Here is a 20,879-nt window from a genome sequence, read left to right as displayed (position 1 = left end):
GGACAAGAGAATGGGAATTACTGGGTGGAAGCCTGAACAAAATTCTCCATCTCAGAGAAAGAGATGGTACACTGCAAATTAGATTGCAGTGCACAATATGTGGAAAAATAGTGTCAAGAGAAGACTCAAAGACATTTTGGGGAAATGAAGATAGTGGCAAGGTGGGTGTCATCCACCTTCTCTTCAAAGCACCAGATGGTCTACAACTGCCTGCCTTCTAGCCCTCATAAGGTTATTGCTGCAAAACATCAGAGTACCCTTTAAATGGAGGACCTAAACTTTATTATATGAAGCTTCCATTATATGGAGCTCCACAAACAATAATGCTTAATAACTTGACTGCACAACTGGTCCGTCACTTATTACCACAATTGGGACCGGAATTTTTGTCGTAAGTTGGTACAGTTGTAAAGTGAGTCATTACATGACCAAACCAATTTTTACAACCATTTTTACTGTGGTCATTAAGCAAATCAAAAAGTCATTGTGAATCACACAGTCATTAAGCAAATCTGGCTTTCCCAATTGTCAAACGCCAGCTGGGAACGTCACACAAATGGTGAGCCCATGACCACAGAACACTGCAATTGTTCGGTTGCCCAAATTGTGATCACGTGATTGTGAAGTGGTGCAATGGTAATAACTTCAAGGATGGGTCATAAGTCACTTTTTCTAAGGCCATCATAACTTTGAACCAATATTAAATGAACGGCCATAAGTCAAGAACTATCTATAGTCGGTGTAGATCTGCAGGAAAAAAAAATGGAAAACAGGAGTCATGTTCTTTCTCTTAGCTTGTCACAGTGGCTTACCAGAGTACCATTTTTAAGACCAACATTAATTTCAACAAATTATGTGGCTTGAAACAGAACAAAATATGCTTATCTGCTGTCTGATAGTGCCCTGGTTTAAGGCTGTTAACTGCATTACATAGTCCTATTTTCTGCATTTTGAATTCTGAATAATAGGAACAAATAATTTGCTCTCCTTGCTGATAAGGAGAAGCCTTTCCTCACGAGACCATGCTTAAAAGTTAGAAATGACTCCTCCTGCCAAGCACGTGAAGTCTCGACTGACTATAAAATGCCCATTTATAAATTTGAAAGTGGTAAAAAGGTTAAAAAAAAATAAAAATAAAAAACAACAATAAATTATTGTTCACTCTATTTTCACTGAAAAATGGACCTGCAGTGGGACAAGAAAATTTAAAACATTTAAAAAAAAAAAACAACCCTGTAAAGCAGAAGTATGCAGCATGAAGAATACTGTATATATAATCGTTATTCATATGAAGATAAAGGGGACAGGAGACATTTTTTAATATGCCTCACAGAGGTAAGAATCTTTTGATAGTATAGATATAAGTCTTAAGTTATCAAAGGTGACATATACTCACGTAGCACAGTACAGTAAGAGCTGATTTTTCCCCGTAGAATCATTGAGGTAAAAGAGACCTTAGACATAATTTAGAAAAATTATTACTCCTTGCAGGATCCATAATGCTGGATACAACAATATCCCTGAAAGATATTAGCCCCCTGCCTGTCCTAGAAGTACCTACAACTTATAATAGTCCACTACTTCTTGAAAGACATAACTATTTTGAAGGATTTCTGGTTCTGCTTAGAATCCATACCAACACAAGGGAAACAATGCCTTAATCTTGTTAAGTCTTGTTAAGAATTGGATCTTGGGGGCGGCAGCAAGCAAGGTTGAAGATTCACTGTGTCCTAAGTCTCCCTGGTCTGTTGCCAGACTTCTAGATGCTAAATAAATTTCATCGGGAATCTTTTTCACTAAAAAAGGGAAGGATTTTCTCATTGGCAGTTTGTTGCCATCAGAGGCACCTCAAAATCATCAGACTGTTTCCAGATGAAATCTTCTAGGTTAAGGTAGAAGGAATAGAGAATGGCTTTGTCATGGTCCAGGCCTCAGCCTCTGAATAGGAAAAAGCTGCTCCAGCTGAACCTGTGAAATGTCAGTCTCAGGAGGCACCAAGCAAAGAATCACATGTTCAAATACATCTAGACAGCTGGAACAGTCAGATGAGAATGACATAAGGTCTCCCACCTCCTACACCAGTCAAGTAGAAATCAGAGCAGAGGTTTCTTGACCTAGCAAGGGAGTAAATCTTTTGATTAATGCCAGGTGTGATTTAAAAGCAGCTCTGACCCTTGTTCCTTTACTGGAAACAAGAGTCTGATCTCCTGTTCTGGTCTGTTATTCCTGTGATTCTGCTTGTGATTCTGGAAACCTGATCTTTGGACTGACTGACAAACCTGATTTGGCGCTCTGAACTTTGGACTGGATTTTGACTGTTCTTCTGTATTCCCCTGTTGAAGGTAAAAACATTTAGGCAAGCTTCCATTTTTTCAGAGAATCTGTTTTATTTTATATTCCTTACTGTTATTTCTTCAGCCATGAGTAAATTGCTAATCTCCATAGCAATTGTGTTTAAGTGTGTAATCGAAACCTGAAGCAGGACATGCTTTGACAGATAGAAGGAAGACCCACAGCAATCAGATAAATGGGACTTAATGGATTTGTTTCTTAGTCTAGTTTATCTTGTTAGGCTGACAGTTAATGACGTACATTATATGCTGAAAATAGCTATGGACTGGTAGAACCTCCAAAATATCAATACTGATGGAAGTAATTCTATTTGTATTCTGAACTCTTGAAAGTTTCTCTTAATATTAAAAAAAATGGCTACCATAAAAATAATCTTTTGAATATAAAAATAATATAAAAATACTGTGTAAATAGTGATTTACACAAAAGATTATTTTTATATTCAAAGTAACAGAACAGAATAAGAGAATTGGAAGGGACCTTGGAGGTATTCTAGTACAACCCCCTGTTCAAGCAGGAAATGGGGAAATATTTCAGACAAATGGTTGTCCAGTCTCTTTTTTAAAACCCCTAGTGTTGGAGTACCCACAATTCCGAGTACTTTCAAATACTTGCTACTCTTTTATTTAAAAAAAGGGTTGAGTTGGTTTAATTTTATAAATGTTAGCATTAACCATCAATACATTGGTTAATGTGCGCCACTTAATTAACAATAATCAGCTTTGTAGTATTTCAGCTTCTTTAAACATTATTTACATATTAAAATCATGAAACTATACTTTTCTTATAACCATGGATCAAGCAGCTTTGTTTACATCTTTGTTAATGTTCCCTGAAAACATTAACATTTTCAGGTAACATAAAGCACAAAATAGTCTTAACTGTTTTTAGGTAAAAACCCTCATTGATCCCCATAAATAAAATCTTGCTAAATTGTTTTCAGTCTACCAACTAAAATTGTTGTGAACAACTTGTAGTCTTTATTCAGTATCAGACTATAATTTCTTGTTAAAGTCAAACCTGTCCCTCTTTGGATATGTTGGCCTCTTTCCAACTCTTTAGTATCTTTCTTCCCTGTAGGATTGAGTTCATTGTGTTTTGTAAAGATTATAAAAGTTCGTCCTCAAAACATTTATAATAAGAACCTGATAATCCATCTGGTGCAGGCAACAGTCCTAGTTTAATCTTCTTTATAGCAACAGAAACTTACTTTATTGTTATAGGTCCATTCATTAATCCCTCTCTGTTCCTCTGTAATCCTTGGTAAATTTGGTTTCTTTAAATATTCATCTAGTTTCTCTAGAGAAATGTCACTTCCTTTAACAAATTGGAATAATAATGACATATTTTTGCATGGCCACATTGTCCATGAATATTTGGAGCAGCATAATGAAGAAAAAAGCTGCATTGATCATTTTAGCTGCAGAGAAGGCCTTTGACAATTTGAACTGGGTTTCCTTGTTCAAAGTTTAAAAAGATATGATTTTTGGAGATCACTTTATAAAATGGGTAAGACCAATTTATAATTTACAGGCTATAAATACAAGGACTAGTCATAATTACCACTCATTCAGTACATCTGGAAAGAGCTGTGGTAATGCAGTGGTTAGAATGCAGTATTGCAAGCTGATTCTGCCAAATGCCAGCAGTTAGATTTTGACTCAGGTTGACTGAGGTTGACTCAGCCTTTCATCCTTCCGAGGTTGGTAAAGTGACGACTCAGATTATTGGGGGCAATATGCTGACTCTGTAAACTGCTTAGAGAGGGCTGTAAAGCTCTATGAAGTGGTATATCAGTCTAAGTGCTATGCTATCGTAAATTCAAACAGTCACCAGATGAATATCATTACCAAGAACTACCTGTATTATTTAATTAATTAATTAATTAATTAATTAAATTTTTATACCGCCCTTCTCCCGAAGGACTCAAGGTGGTGTACAGCCAAAATATATATATATAATTCAAATTTCTAAGTTTTTTGACTCAGTCAGCCCGATAGAGATGTTTTTTTGTGTGTGTGTGCTCTGCGACTGTAGTGGATCATTCCTGGACTATTTCAGGTCCTAGACCCCTTAATTTTTTTCTCTCTTTTCTCTTACACCTTTGGATTTTTCTTCTTTGAATTCTTCCTCAGGTGGCTTTCCTTCGTGTGCTGGCTCGTTCAGCTTGTCTGACACTGCTGCTGCTTTTCAGGCCCCCTTTACATCAGGCAGGGGCCAGATTCAGGTTCCCATGCTACCAACGTGCTAGGAAGCCTCACCGCCTTGAAACACCTTGGAGCACTTTTGAAGCGCCTTGGAAGCGGCGCTGCCTTGTGGGACATCGGTGGGCAGCCTTTTGACCAGGGCTGTTGTTCAGCACCAGACTTAATAGAAATTAAATGAGCCCACAGTAACTTTCCCAGAATTGGGGTAGTTTCTCTACCCAACATAAGGAAAATTAAATGGATATCCATCCCTTCTGAAGACTCTTTCTGTAAGACTGAAGAGGCAAGAGGTTTGTGGGGTTGGGCCAGATTGTTCCATGGGAGGCAGATTGATTTAATCCTAAATATGTTGGCAGGCTATGTCCATACTTACATGTTAGATTTAAATTTTAAATTCTTCTTTACTGTGGAAAGAGTATATTCTGTTTATGCATGGCTTATGGTGATGTTCTTAGCTTATTTGGTGGCAAAGCTGCAGAGCCAGCATTATTAGGCAGAGTGAAAGTGTCAGCTTGGGTAGGCTGAATGTCTGTTATTCTCCAATCAGCTTTTGGAGACAAAACGGAGGATGGAGGCATCATCTTTTCTTTTTCCCAGGCTGCACAGTATATCAAGCTGACCATACAAACCTCAGTTTTACTTTGTAGTAATACATAAAGAGATCTTCTTTCTGAATTTTATCTGTAGAAGCAACTGGAATGAAAAATTGATACCTATGGTTAATCAAGGACTATACTACTGAAAAAATTGTGATTTCCCAGCCTCTACAGAAAGTTTTGTCGAATCTTCCACTTGTTATTGCGCAAATAATCTACTCCATCCTGCAATGCTGACATAAAGTCATAAAACAGAAGCTGTACTTATTTTCCAGGGATATGGAAAAGTTCAGGTAATTCTGGTTAAATTGTATTTTTCAGGCAGTTCCTAACTGAGCAGAAGCTGATGATATAAAGATAAACATGATATTTGCCTCCTAATCTGAACACATGCTTATTCTTTACATGCAGTTCTTTATAGATTTGAAATAAGAAAATTGTGAATGTGATAGGTGCCCAATTTTGGGTATCCTTCCAATCACTACTTTGTAATACTTTCTTTGGCCGAAATGGCAGCTTCCAAACCTTTCCTGTGGCCAACTAAGAACCTCTGTTCTTGTTTTTGGAATTTTTCCCACTTTCTTTGCAGAATTCTTTTCATTCAGGAATAGTCTATGGCCTTGCCTGCCTGATTGAAATCATCCCACAGATTTTCAATCACAATTCACATCTGAAAACTCTGGAGGCCATTCCAAACCCTTCATCTTCCTTTCCAATAAGTACTTCAAGAGTTAATTTGAGGTTATGTTTTGGATTGTTGATATGCTGAAATAATCACCTCTCTTCAGCTGCAATTTTTCACAATCTAGATTACATTAGCTTCTAGGATATGTTGATAAGTTGAATCCATTCTTCCTTCTAACTGTGTGGTATTTCCTATGCCATTCACTATCAAAACAAATCCCAAAACATAACAGACTATTTCCTGTATTTAACAATTAGTATGGAGTCTTTTCCTCAAATCTTCACCTTTTTCTTCCAAATGTATCTAGTCCAAGGCAAGGGTCCCCAACCTTTTCGGCTTAGCAGACCAGCAGGGGGGGGAGAGGGAATGGTTCCATGTGAGAGACAGATGTGTGTGCTTGCACATGCAGCTCTATTTATGCGAGCAGTGGGTGCTCGCACACAACTGCATGCGCCTGCCACTCACACAAGTGGAGTTGCATGCGCATGTGCACTTGCCCGCTTGTGTGGCCTGGTTCTGAATGGACCATGGCCCAATAGTGGGCCGCAACCTGGGGATTGGGAACCCCTGGTCCAAGGGATTTATCATTAATACAAAACGCTTTGTTCCAAAATATTTCAGGTTTATCAGTGGGGAGGGGGGGGTTGAAATTTTATTATATTACATTACAGTACAATGCAAGTAAAATCGGTTAGACAGCGGTATTTTCTATACAGATTAAATTCATTCTTTTGTTATAGTGCCTCCTAATTTACCTATTCATTCTGATATTTACACTGTCTCTTATCTCTCCCTTATTCGATTATCCATCCATCTATACCAAAGTTCCCACACCATATAGTATTCCGAGTCCTCTTTCTCATTTAGCTCTAATGTTAGTTTACTCATCTCTGCACACTCTAGAACTTTCTGGATTGTGTGTTCCTCCAGTGGTGTCTCCTTTCCTTTCCAGTGTTGTGCGTAAGCTATTCTTGCTGCTGTGATAATGTGTACAATTAAATACCTCTTTTTTTTCTCATATTTCCTCTTTAGTACTCCCAGGAGAAAAGTTTCGGGCGCCGGTTCAATTTTTTCTTTAATTACTTCTTGTAACCAATTTTGGATTTTTTTCCAATACCTCATCGCTTCGGGACATGACCACCACATATGAAAGAAGGTACCCTGGTGGTATCCACATTTCCAGCATTTGGGACTTATGTTTGGGTATATTTTAACTAGTCTTGCAGGGGCTAGGTGCCATCTATATAGCATTTTGTATTGATTTTCCTTAAATGATGCTGCTTTTGTTAATTTGTAGTTTCTATTCCAGATTGTCTCCCACTCATCCAAATTTATGTTGTGTTCAATGGTCATTGGTTCTTTTACCACCTCTTCTATCCTGTCGAATTCTAATAGATAGTTGTATAATCTGGCTAATTTTTTTTTCCTGGGCCTATCAATATCTTATCAAATCTATTTGTTTCCACCTCTATTCCAAATTCTTCCTTGTCTTTTTGGTACCTGGATTTAATCTGCAGGTATGGCCACCAATCGATATGGATGCCCTGTTCTCCTAGTGTTTGATTGGTTTTGAGATTTCCTCGGCTATCCAAGAGCTCTTTATACCTAAACATTTTGTTGGTTTCTAGTGTGTTAGGGTATATCATAGCTTCCATTGTCGAAAGCCAGTTCGGAACCTTCGTATATTGTTTATATCTAATTTCCTCCCATGTTTGTATTAGCGTATCTCTTATTTTATGTCTGTGGAAGTATGTTTTTTTTCTTTTTTTTCTTATCCCATAGGTAGGCATGCCATCCTTTTTGTAGGTCATGCCCTTCCAGAGTTAAGATTCTTTTATTTTTTAGGGTGATCCATTCCCTTATCCAGACTAAGTTAGCTTTGTAATAGATTTCCCACTCTGGGAGTCCAAAGCCTCCCCTACTTCTACTATCTTATAGTGATTGAAGTGCAATTCTTGGTTTTTTCCCGCCCCAAATAAATTTCCTGGTAATTTTGTTAAGTTCTGGAAAAAATCTTTTATCTAAGGTGACTGGTGTGGTTTGAAATAGGTATAATAATTTGGGCAGAATATTCATCTTTATCGTTGCAATCCTGCCCAGAAGTGATAACTGCAATTTCCCCCATTTTTCCAGATCCTGTTTAATTTTTTTAATCAGTGGTATATAGTTGTCTTCTTTCAGGGCCAAGCATCTTGATGCTATCCAAATTCCTAAGTATTTAATTTTTTTAACAATTTGTAAGTCCAGTTTCTTTTCTAATTCTTCCTTTTGCCTTTCTGTCAAATTTTTGACCAACATCTTAGTTTTTCCTTTATTTAATTTAAACCCAGATACCTCGCCGTATCTTCCTAATTCCTCAAGAATTCTTTGGCCCATTTCTAGCGGTTCCTCAATAATAAGCACTACATCATCAGCGAAGGCCTGTGTCTTATATTCCTCTCTTCTGATCTTTAGAACTTTTATTTCACTATTGTTCCTAATCCTATTTAACAAGGTTTCTAATGTCAGAATGAACAATAATGGTGATAATGGGCACCCTTGTCTTACTCCTTTCTTGATTTGGAACGTTTTGGTCATATCTCCATTTATTATTATTCTTGCCCTTTGTTGATTATAAATTGTTTCTATCATTCTCTCAAAGTTCATTCCAAATTTCATTGTTTTAATTTGTTTGATCATAAACTTCCAGTTAAGATTGTCAAACGCTTTTTGGGCATCCAAAAATACTAAGGCCATTTGCTTTTCTGGGTGGGCTTCATAATATTCTAACATGTCTACAACTATTCTTATATTATTCCTAATTTGTCTGCCGGGTAGAAAGCCATTCTGGTCTGAGTGGATCATGAAATTTAATATTCTTTTCATTCTTTCAGCCATTATATTCATAAAAATTTTATAATCCGAATTTAAAAGGGTCAGGTTTATCAATGTTATCTCTTAAATTTTTAGACAGGTGTTTCTTAAACTTTTTTCTCTTTTTCCCTTTCCATTTTTTTAAAAAAATTATAGAGGTCCCCAAAAGAGCTATTGTTTGTATGGGACATATTTGTCCATATTTACCATATTAAAAATTAAAATAGATACATTTGTTGTCAGTATCACTTCTCACGATAGAATTTTAGTACTTTAGTACTATTATTTATCAACATAGGCTGGTAAATAATTTTGATTTCACAAATCTCTGAGAGGATCGTGAGGGACCCCAGAGCTCCTGGGACCACACTATAAGAAAACAGTGCTTTAGAGTATAATGTTTGTAACTAGGTTGGAGAACAGGTTTCTTTCTGACAGCTATTCCATGCAGCCATTTGTTGTATTAACATTGTTGTATGGTGGACAACTTCTAGAGGCATGTCAGCTAAACTTTCCAGAACATTTGTAAGTCACCTGTCCGGTTTGGAGGCAGTTCTAATAGAGATTTTTGCCTTGATTCAGTGGTTCCATTAATTTCCATTTCTTAATAGTCTTTTTCGCAGTTGAAATTGCTAGTTGAAAGGATTAATATATTTTTTTATAAAACTCCCCTGCTTTGTAAATTATCTTCATTTCCAGATGCTGAGGCTCTTGCTTAGAAAGCTGTTATTAAAAATAGACAGAACCACAGTCTTAACTTGCAAGGATCGGAGTTTTTCTTCACCTATGGAATTGTCTTTATCTGACTGATTATAGGTCTAATGAATGAATCAACGTTTGGGGGATGTACTAACAACATTGCAGTAAAATAAAACAAAGTGGCATTGAATCAACTGGAAGAATATCAAGGCTTCTACGTTTGACTTATGCACTGTAGTCTTATTTTGAATCTGTAAACAAGCACACATATATAGTAACTATGCCCTCAAAATTGTAGAAAGGTGTTAAATTCATATCATGTAGAAGTGGTATCTATTTCTGCTCACTTAGAATTTGTTGAAACAAATATTATGATTATAAGTATTTAAACCTCTGCATACAGCTGTGTTATTACTAGATATTTTTAGTCTTCAGTAAAGAGTTCTATTTGTGAAGTCACATTCCAACTGTTGAACTGTCATTTTGTTATCTCTTTGAAAAGCACCGCTACATAGGCCGCCTCATGCTATAACGTTCTCTTGCACCTGTTCATTGCATAAGATTAATAAGTGGAGAGTGATAAAAGGAAGTAACGCTTTTTCCTTCAAAATCCAAACATAAGGTAATTGCCTATGTGTCAAAAATGACACAATTTAGATAAACCTGTTTTTTACAGCTAGAGACATTTTGTCACTAGGCTTTGAGATTTCTGTGTTCCATATAAATTTGGCTATACAGAGCAAAGGATGAAAAAAAAGAGAGGAAAAAACTTACCTCAATAAGGCAAAAATAATTCCTTCCTATCTAATAAGTACAGTGAGAGTTTGGTATTTGAAGATGAGCTGTCAAACATAATATAAACTGCAAAGTGATTAATGTTGAAATAATCATAATCTGAAGCATTACTCTATGAATAATTACAAAACTGTGCCATAAAGAAATAGCCATGGTCTTTCCTAACATGATTATCATACGGGAAACCAAGGCCTTGGTCTAATAATTAAAATATATTGCCTGCAGAATCTGACTTTTGGAATTATGAGATTATGCGAAGGAGCAATTTGTCAAGGTTTTGGGTTGAAATAAAAATGCTGAATGTCTAAAATTGCATTTTGATACAAATGTGAGGGAACAAAATCCCTTGATTTCAACATGACCTGACAGGTTTCCGGGAAGTCCAAGAGCTGGCAATGGCCATGTATCTGAAGGTCCCCAGGTTAAAGAAAATTGATAAGAGAAGTAGAGAATATGATTCTGTATAGCATCCAAGAAGCCCAAACTTGAACACATTACAGGTTCAGGGTAGCTTTGAGAAACTTGTGCTAAAATTTGATAAGGGAAATTCATCTTGGGGCGCACCAACTGAGTCCTTTTTTCCATTCTAAATTAGTTGCACATCATGAAATGTTTTCTTCAATATTTACAGAAATTTTTTGCTTCCATTACTACAATGGCTCTGGGTTTTGTTTTGTTTTCTGGTAGATGTTAGTTCTGGAGAAAAGAGTTGCAGAAATGAATAGGTATTTAATAAATCTTTATTATGGCCCTAGAACAGTATAATGAGGGTGGGTATAGACCATTTAAAAACATAGTAGATACATGAGAGTCTAAAATTTTTTGAAAAGCTGGAAGATGTGTAGGTATTAAAATAGAAAGTATATATTCAAAACCAAGAGGCTGAAAGAATCTTAAAGAAGGGGTAAGAGCATTAGATGGGTATAGGAGAATATCAAGGTTAGTATGTGGAAGAGTATATCAAATTACAGAGCACTTTAATGTAGCAAACAAGGGGCTCATTAAGTCTAGTTTATGCCAAAGGTCATCATCCTCCAACAAATTTTGAGCACTGCTGCGCAGGACCTGGCAATATTTTATGTTGTAGCATGGTTGATATCTGAAAGCAGCAGGAAAGTGTAAAATTATCCAGTGTGCCCTGGGTATTTATGCAGTAATGATGAGATGAGGCTAGTACAAATGTATTTGCGAGATTTAGAAGCCGTCCATCTCCAGAATTACTCTGGGCAGCTTACCCTGAAAAAAAAAAGAAAAATATTTTTTAAAAACCTTCATGTCTGGACAGACTAAATAGCAGCCAGTCTCTAACCACCTTACTCCAAGCCTAAATAAACCTCTAGGGAGATATAACTCCACAGAGCACAGAGCAGGCATTACAGCAGGGAAGACATGCTTGCCAGGTCTTGATGAGATGGTATTGCTTGGTTGAGGAGACCCATGTTTCCTTGATTGAATCAGAGAGGGAGAATTCATTGGAGCTTGGCAAATCACCTGGCCCTATTCTATAATAAGCAGTTTAAAGATAGAAGGTTGCTCTGTGAGTCAACCAGTCGGTGGTGTCAAACAGCAGTTGGCTCTCCAGTTAGCAGCCTAACCATGTTCAAAAGACTGAGGTGGATTTCATTCCAGTGGCCCTTGATGTAGAACTTTTTAAATAGCAATAGCATTTAGACTTGTATACCACTTCATAGTGCTTTACACCATCTCTAAGCAGTTTACAGAGTCAGCATATTGCCCCTAACAACCTGGGTCCTCATTTTACCAACCTCAGAAAGATAGAAGGCTGAGTCAACCTTGAGCTGGTGAGAATCGAACTGCTGGCAGTCCGCAAAATTAGCCTGCAATACTGCGTTCTAACCACTCTGCCACCATATTAGCTATATGCTGCTATTCTGCTTTCTCGGTTTTATCTAAAGTATTTTGAACCCCTCAAAACATCCATACCCTCCAGCTTATATGTTAAACTACCCAGAGTCAACTCCATAGTGAGTCAGATAGCATATAAACTTAATAATTATACAGTATGATCAAATAAATAAATAAATACAGCTAAACATTACTGCAAATGCATTTTTTTAAAATCACATTTACATGGATGCCCATCACACAAAGAGCAACTCTGGGCAGTATACAAGAATCATTGAAAATTTTACAAATTATAATGGTGTTAAAAATAATTACTAAAAAAACCACAAAACCCGCACACCACACAGAGCTAATAAATCAGCCAATACCTAGACTTCACCCCAAAAAAAGTTTTTAAAGCCACTTGAAGGATTAGTGGTGTATGTGAGTAAAGAGTAGAGTTTTAAAATAGATTTTTGGGGATAAAAATTGAATTGAAATAAAAGCAAATCAAATGAATTAACCCTAGTTATGAATAAAGACAAATATACATGTCCCAGGATAATGTTGCAGGATCCAATCTGTGTCAGTCACTGGGACCAGAGGTATTTTGTCTTCTGAGCTTTTGAACTTGTGATGGAGCCCATCTTCAGGGAACTTTTCTCTAGCAAAGTGTATTTATATGGGTACCCACAATCATTTGTTACAAGATGCTTGCAACAGGGGGGGCAGAGAAAGGAAGAAACAAGGTACAAGACGAACCACATGGCACAATACTTCAAAAACATTTCAGAAGCTATAGAACACAGCTTCTGAGATCTGCAAGTAGGCATCTCACACCACCCAGAGATTATCATACAAAGACAAATTATGCATTGTAAAGATCACTTGTAGGTGGGAAATACTTCCAATGTAATCTACCGAATCCTCTGCATGGATTGCTCCTGTGACTATGTAGGGCAGATGGGGAGAAAGCTAACCACCAGATTGCAAGAACACAAGTGTGCGATAAAACAAGGAGACCCAAACTTGTTGGTAGCCTCACACTGCAATGACCAAGGACATACATTCAATTTTGCAGCTATTAAGGTTGTTGGACGAGCAGGCACAAAAACAGCCAGGGAGGTGATTGAAGCCTGGGAAATGGGCAGTGCTGATTTATCACCAGCTTATCAAGCAGTGGTGGGTTGCTACCAGTTTACCCCGGATCGGGTGAACCGGTAGCGGTGCCAGGAGGCTCCGCCCACCCACCCGGACACTTCTGTGCATGTGCAGAAGTGATGCCTGTGTGGGCACGGGCGCGCGAGCACCCACAAGCAAACTGGTAGCGACAGGTTTTGAAACCCACCCCTGTTATCAAGCACTTAGAAGGTGAGGGCTTAGCACAAGCCAACGACTTAACAGCCAGCCATCAACACCCCAATCTAAAAAGTCACATACAACAGGCATCATATAAATATCACACATAGACCAGCACACACACTGCTAGAGAGAAGTTCCCTGAAGGTGGGTTCTAACATGAGTCCAAAAGCTCAGAAGACAAAGCCTCTAGTCCCGGTGACAGACCCAGATTAGATCCTAAACCTAGTTATAATGTGTGTTGGCTCATATTTTTAAAAATGTGAAAAATTGTACCTCCATTTGAATTTCAGGCAGATAATCTGAAGGGACACAAAAAAGGGCCTAGGGAGCTAGGCTTGCAATTGTAGGTTGCCTATTCTTGGTCAAATGTTGAGTCCTACAATTCTGGATGAAGTCCTGCAATTTTGCTTGTTCTCACTACGAATCTAGAAGGATAAGCAGATGCAAGGAATCTGGCTATCACCTTCAGATTCAGTGAAAACTACAAACCAAATGGGGTGCTTCAGAGGTGTTGAATATGATATGCAAAAAGAAAAAGAAAAACCCCAAATAGCAAGGGAAACATAGCCTTTTGGGGTTGGTCTATACATGTTACACTTGAATACCAGGCTTATTCCAAAGTAAACTGCTGACCAGACTAAATGTTTCTTCTGGATGCACAACATTTGTCTCCAGTTAGCTAAATACACTTTATTATGCTTCCATAATAAATATGTAGTTAAATGAGAATTGAAATATTTATCCCTATTCCCACCTCTGTGTGTGTGTGTGTGCGTTTGTGTGTGTGTGTGTGTGTGTGTGTGTGTGTCTGTCTGTCTGTCTGTCTGTCTGTCTGTCTGTCTTCTGGACAATTCTACACTGTAAAATAAACCTATCATCGCTTTTAACCAAGAGTAATGCTTTTTGATTACATTTAAGAAACATAATTATCAATTGTTTGCTTTTCTGAAATGAGGATAATTTGTTCCTTCAAAATTTAAACAGACCCAATCTTATGTATGCATTAATCAGCTGTCTCTTTCTATTTCTATCATATTCACTTTTTTGTTTGTTCTTTTCCATTTTTGAATTGGTTCCACGTGAAAATCATATACAATTCATCCATATTCCCATGTGCATAGTTTGAACGTGAAGCCTCATATAGCATATGCTGTTTTTTCTAAAATAGCAGTAGCACTTAGACTTACATACCGCTTCACATTGTTTTACAGCCCTCTCTTAAGACATTTACAAAGTCAGCATATTGCACCCAACAATCGGAGTCCTCATTTTACTGAGCTCGGAAGGATGAAAGGCTGAATCAACCTCAGTCAAAATCGTATTTTTGTCTTTACTTTCCCTTAACATATGCTTTTTTGTATGTAATTTCTATACAGAATTTTGTACAATGTTTGCATATTTGCACTCATTTTCTACATTGCAGAACTGCCCTGCAAAACTCCAAGAACTGTAACTATCAAAAGATAATTGTATGAGTTCATATATTAATTTGGACATGGAAATTAGCTTACACTAAAATATAAATAAAATGAGCAAAACTAAAAGGACAAATTATTGTGTGTGATAAGTCCACTTGTCATGTTCTTGTGTTATTAATGACTTTTCCTGCTTGCACTATCTAATTTAGGGTAAAGACAGAGGCTTCTTTTAGTGCTAACAAAGAGCTAATAAAAAAAGAGCACTTTTCTCAGAAGCCTCTGTGGGCCACAGTTCTGCAAAGTGGTTAAGCTAATCTTTAATTAATAGTATACATCCCAGCATTTAGAGGAATGACTTGTTAATTATTTGTAAGCGTCAAAGACTCACACACCTAGATTGAGGTTATTTTAATTGTTATAATTTTTGCTATTGCTACTTTGCAACGTGGATAAATCACTATGAGCTTTGGACGCAGAAGGTGTCCCCAAGCAATCAGTGAGGAGGCAGCGGAATCAGCCATTTCTGTACCATATGAAATAATATGAGAATGTCAATATTGCAAAGAATTGCAAATAAGCTTCCTATCATGCATATTTTTTGGTTTATAAATCATAGCTTTGCCATTTAAAGACTACTTTGCATGGAATGCAAAAGTAGTATTGCTTTGTTATTTCTTCCCCTTCCTCCTCCTCCTCCTCTTCCTCTTCCTCCTCCCCTCCTCTCTTAGCAATGCATTTACAGACAGATCTTCTTGTTCACAGAAAATGCAAACAAGCTGGAAGAAAGTGCCAGGGGAATCTACATTCCGTGTCCAGAACACTATAACGGTTTCTGCATGCATGGAAAATGTGAGCATTCTGCTAATATGCTGGAGCCATCTTGCAGGTAACTTTTTCTTCAAACTGATCACCTAAATAGGAATACCTGGTAAAAAGAAATGTGTTTTTTTCAATGCATTTTTTTTTAAAAAAAACAATAATTGCTGAACCCTCATCTACTCTAGATCTAAATTATGTACAGAGATACCTAATGTATGTAGCCAAGCTGCACTGAATTATGCAGCAGCATTAATCTGTTTATAAAAGCATTCCTGCAAAGTCTGTCAATACATTCCTAACTAAAAAGGCATAACAGAGCATAGGCTGGCCCAGTGGGTATTTGTTGTTGATTTTTAGCACATGGCCAACAGCTTTTGTCCCAGGAAATCCCACAGTGAGCAAATGTCAAGAACTATGTCAACATCAATTTCTCCATGTGGGAAAATGGCTGAAGACAGAAGGTTTGCACTGATGAGGGTTGAAATAAGGTTAGTTTCAGAAAGGAGCACTGCACTGCACGTAATGGAGTTTAAGTCAGTCTTGTCTTCTCTCACTTAATAGCAAAGTTTGAGGGCAAGCAGGAAGGTAGATTGTTGGATTTCCAGCCCCCTAAGCTGCCAGACTTAGGACTTTGGAGCCCCTCAGAGGAACTCCAAGGTATAGAAAAAAATAAATTGTTGAGAAATATAGGAAGTGCCTTTTGGGCAAGGAATATCCAAGGAAATCCAAATTAACTGCTTGAATGAAAACAGGCAGCATATGGACAATCCTTCAGACAACTCAAAGAGGTTGGACGGGGGTCCTGCTTTTCAGCAAATGTTCCTGTTATGCATCATAGATATAGAAATATTGGAAATTTGCTATAGATAAGAAATATCTGCTATTGCTCTCTGTGATGCCTCTCTGATGGATGTTGATATCATGGGTAGCAGCTACTTTCTGCCTCTTCTTTGCTTCACCGGAGTATTCAGAAATATATCAGTTGTGTATTAGTTCCTTCTCCTGGCATGCCACCTCAGGTCTCCCCAGCTTTTCCCATCTTAAATGATGAGATATAACTGCTGTGGGCTCAAATAAATTAATGCTTCCATGCCCGGCTTGCGAGCTTATCCTAGGCTTCTTGTAGGCCAGTTGTAGAACACAATCCTTTACAGACTTCAATGACTCTGATTCTATGACTGATTCAACAGAATTCCAAGTTGCCTTTTTCACTCTCATCCAGCATATGAAGCAATGGAGACAACATCGTCCTCTTAAAAAAAATGTTAGAAAGCTAAATCAAGAATCACAATGGATGTACTATGATGGTACTAGTTCTACTTTGTGTAAATACAGATTTGCCTCAGATATTTATATATTCATTTATTTTCCTTCCATTTATAGAATGCTGTAATTCAAACATTATTCCCAAGAATTAACATAACTAGACCTAACATTTAAAATTTCCGCAGTCAATTATGAATAAAACATCCGCAGCAAACATAGCAAACTCAACAAAGGGTGCAATGATAATGAACTAATCAATGGCATATAAACACCTTCCTTAATCACACGCAACCAATTCAATGCATGCAGTATGTTGAAGGCTGAACAAGAGTCCAGATTTATAAACAAAAGATGCACATGGCTGAGGGTGGAAGAACCCTCATTCTTTTAGAATAACTCCTCAGGTGGATTACTTTCACTTTAAATCAGCATCGGATCTTAGCTGAGAGAAAAAGGATGTGGAGAGATTATGGTTAAGTACAGTACATTGCAGGTGAGGAAGAAATTTGTACTGGTCTCACAGGGATCTCTTCCAGGGACTTCTTCTACCTTATGTACAGTAGTAGCTGATCTACATTTAAGCCCAGGACTCTTCTATGGTCACATTTAGTCTATGCTAATGCTAGAGGGAATGGCCTAATTGTTGGTTCTTTGTAAATCACAGAGTCCCATTGATGCTACTCCTCACAACTATGGAACAAGCTATTCAAAGGCTTAAGACAGGTGTCCTTTCAAGATCTCTGGGATGTGTCTGGTTCCAGTGGAGATACTTTCTCCACCATGCATTCCAGAAAGTCCTTCAAAGGACCTCAAAACAGCCTAACTCCTGGAGTGCAGTTCAGCGATATCATCCAATTGAAGCAGATTCTCCACCATGCCCGTGCTCGTGGAGCTCACAAATTAGGAATAGCTAGAAGTGATAATGATATGTTGAACAGCAAGCCTTATTTTACCTAGAGACGGCTTCATCCAGAACAGATTAACAGTGTGGTTGGTTTAATATTCTCCTTTCCTTTAAGATGCCAATGCAGTATCAACTTTGTCCTGGATTATTTGATTTAAATAGAAGTATGAATCCCTTCAATAAATGAAGTAATTTAATAACGAGAAATAACAATTCACTGACCAACTTTCTTCAAATACAGACTCTTCTGATGTGGTAGACTTCTAAAATCCTCAACCATTGTGCCCTTTAACTAAGAATTGAAACTTGGCACATATGAAAGCCAACATGGGGAAGGGTGACCTAGAACCAATAATCTCTCCAAGAAGACATTTGTTTGAATGTTTGTTAGCCTATATTGAGATAGGCAGTTACCTCTAACTACAAAAATCAATTTCTTCTGTTGAAAGATATAACTGGACTTTTATTTATTTATTACTTATTTATTAATTTTTCATGCCATCCATCTTCCCTACAAGGTGTCTCTGGGGGGCTTACAAGTCATTAGAAAGGCCTCAGAAAGTTACTATACCAAGCATGCCCAACAACTGTCTTTTGATCCAGTTATCAAACTTCTCTCTTTCGCCTACTCTTCTGTTTGAAGCTGAATTAACCTCTGCAGACAAAGGAATGAAGGAATCTGTACTTTCTCATTGTAGATGTGACGCGGGCTACACTGGACAACACTGTGAAAAGAAAGACTACAGCGTTTTGTATGTGGTTCCAGGCCCAGTTCGATTTCAGTATGTCTTAATAGCAGCAGTGATTGGAACAATCCAGATTGCAATCATCTGTGTTGTCGTACTCTGCATTACAAGGTTAGTCACAGTATTGTCGTTTTATGACATTCTTCCAGAATATGACATCTCAGTGTAAAGACATAGAAAGGCCAGCATGCAGGTCTGATGTATTCCCTCCTTTGGTCTAATCCAGTGTTTCTCAACTTTGGCAAATTTATGATGGGTGGACTTCAACTCTCAGAATTCCCCAGACAGACATGCCGGCAGAGGAATTCTAGGAATTGAAGTCCATCCATCTTAAAATTGCAAAGGTTGAGAAACAGTGGTCTAATCAATAACTAAATAGAAGCTGCCTGAAGACACTGAGAAACAATACTAATTACAGATAATCTTTTCCTGTTTTCAGTGTTTTGGATTGGCTCATGTATTACCTCTGAGTTACTTAGAACAAACTAAGAACATCAAGAAGGTTTTTTCCTCAGATGTTCAGCTTAGTACAAGGCACAAGAGGCAATCATATAAAACTGCAAAAATTCAATGTCCATTTATATCTTAGTCTTTGAATTATAAACCAACCTTCTCAGAGCCCTTTTTAAAAAATACAGTCACCTTTAAAAAATGAGTTGATTTTCATTTAGATTAGTGGGGTTTTTTTCTAAGTCATGCTCTAGGGAATCCTTGATTTCTTTTGAAATATTAATGGCTGTAACAAGCTTCATTGAAAGTCTCCTAGTCTACAAATGTACCAGTCTTTCAATACAATGTTCACTTGCCATAGGCATCCTGGCTACCTCTAGGCCGGGGTGTCAAACTCAATTTCATTGAGGGCCCCATCAGGGTTATATTTGACCTAGGGGGGGTGTGGCCAGCTCAACATCACTCTTGTTGGGGGTACCTGTGGTGGCCTGAGCACTCTACCAGTGAAAACAGGCTCCCAAGCTCCATTTTTGGCTCTGACGGCCTCCTGCAACCCTCTGCCAGTGAAAACGGAGCTCCATTTTCACTGGCAGAGGCACTGCAGGCCAGTCCTTTGCTGTTTCCAGGGCAGCCCCATGGGCCAGATCTAGGCACCCCGCAGGCCGGATCCAGCCCCTAGGCCTTGAGTTTGACACCTCTGCTCTAGGCAGTCTTTCTCACTTTTTGCAACTATGGACCACCCAGAAAATGCGAGAGGGCCCATCTCCCTCTAAGTTTTCATCTTTAGATGAAAGCCCTTTAGAAACATGCTTTTTGGTGAATAATAAGGAATATTGTTTTCTGCCCAGTAAAAACTGAGATTCTGTAGCAGAATCTTCTCCACCAACTGTGGTCTGATCATGAATGTTAAGGTGATCCAGAGGGCTCCATTTGTTCATGCTTTACTATAACTGACATGGCTGAGATGCTCCAGGCCCCATCCATCAAAAAATGTCATCTTGTGAAACCTGGGAGTCATGCCTTCTCTATTTTAGAACTTGCCATATGGACAGCATCTCCCCAGAAATCATGCTGTCCTTGATCTTTCTGGCCTTCACAAGATTTTGATGTTGGATGTTCTCTCACACTTCGGTTGAGAAGCTGACATAGCCCTGCTAGTGGATTAGTTTGTTCTGATTTGGATTTGGACATAGATTGAAAATGGAATGTTTTAGACTCCAACATATGTTATCTTTATTGACTATCATTATTATAAATTTATGTTCTATTTTGGTGTTCTTAATTATCCATGTGCTGCCCTGTGTGCTCATTGTTGTGAGATTAGAAGCTAGCTAGCTAGATAGCCAGGTTAGTTTGCTAGTTAGTTAGTTAGTTAGTTAGTTAGTTAGTTAGTTAGTTAGTTAGTTGGTGAGGCTACAAAAAAAGAAAAGGGGCCACATTCTGTTGGGGATTGGATTCTGTGATTGGATTCTAACAATCACATAAAATATATGGGGACTGTGAAGATGGAGCTGCTTTAGACAATTCAGAAACATTCCGTGTGGAGAGACGAGGATTATAATGCATAAAGATGATTTTCAAATAATAGAATGGGATTTGTTATCATTGAAACAGTTCCTCCAAATGCATTCTTCCAAATTCAAAATCTTTGAAACACTGTTGCTCTATTGATCAATAGTTAATTTTCAGTACCAAATTTCATAACAAATGTCAGATAGTTAAAATATTAGACTAGAAGTTAGGAGATGGTGAGTTCTAGTCCCACCTTAAGCCAGCTGGACCAGTTCCTCCCAGCCCTGGAAAGCAGGCAATGGCAAACCACTTCCAAACAAACTTGCCAAGAAAACTGCAGGAATTTGTCCAGGCAGTGTCCAGAATTCAA

The 20,879-nt window shown here is 37.8% G+C and overlaps 1 protein-coding gene across 1 annotated transcript in view; it reads left to right on the top strand.

Moving 5' to 3' along the window:
• Positions 1-20,879, top strand: part of TMEFF2 (transmembrane protein with EGF like and two follistatin like domains 2) — a 283,704-nt gene that overhangs the window by 256,910 nt on the left and 5,915 nt on the right. The window contains exons 8-9 of the mRNA XM_060688080.2: positions 15,575-15,698; positions 18,500-18,658. Of these exons, the coding sequence (XP_060544063.2) occupies positions 15,575-15,698; positions 18,500-18,658 (283 nt within the window). The remainder of the gene's footprint in view (positions 1-15,574; positions 15,699-18,499; positions 18,659-20,879) is intronic.

Source organism: Pantherophis guttatus, chromosome 1, assembly GCF_059756535.1.
Source record: "Pantherophis guttatus breed Tessera chromosome 1, ASM5975653v1, whole genome shotgun sequence".
Classification (NCBI taxonomy): Eukaryota; Metazoa; Chordata; class Lepidosauria; order Squamata; family Colubridae; genus Pantherophis; species Pantherophis guttatus.
Note: the sequence above shows the minus strand (reverse complement) of the source record. Positions and strands in the feature narration are given on the sequence as shown.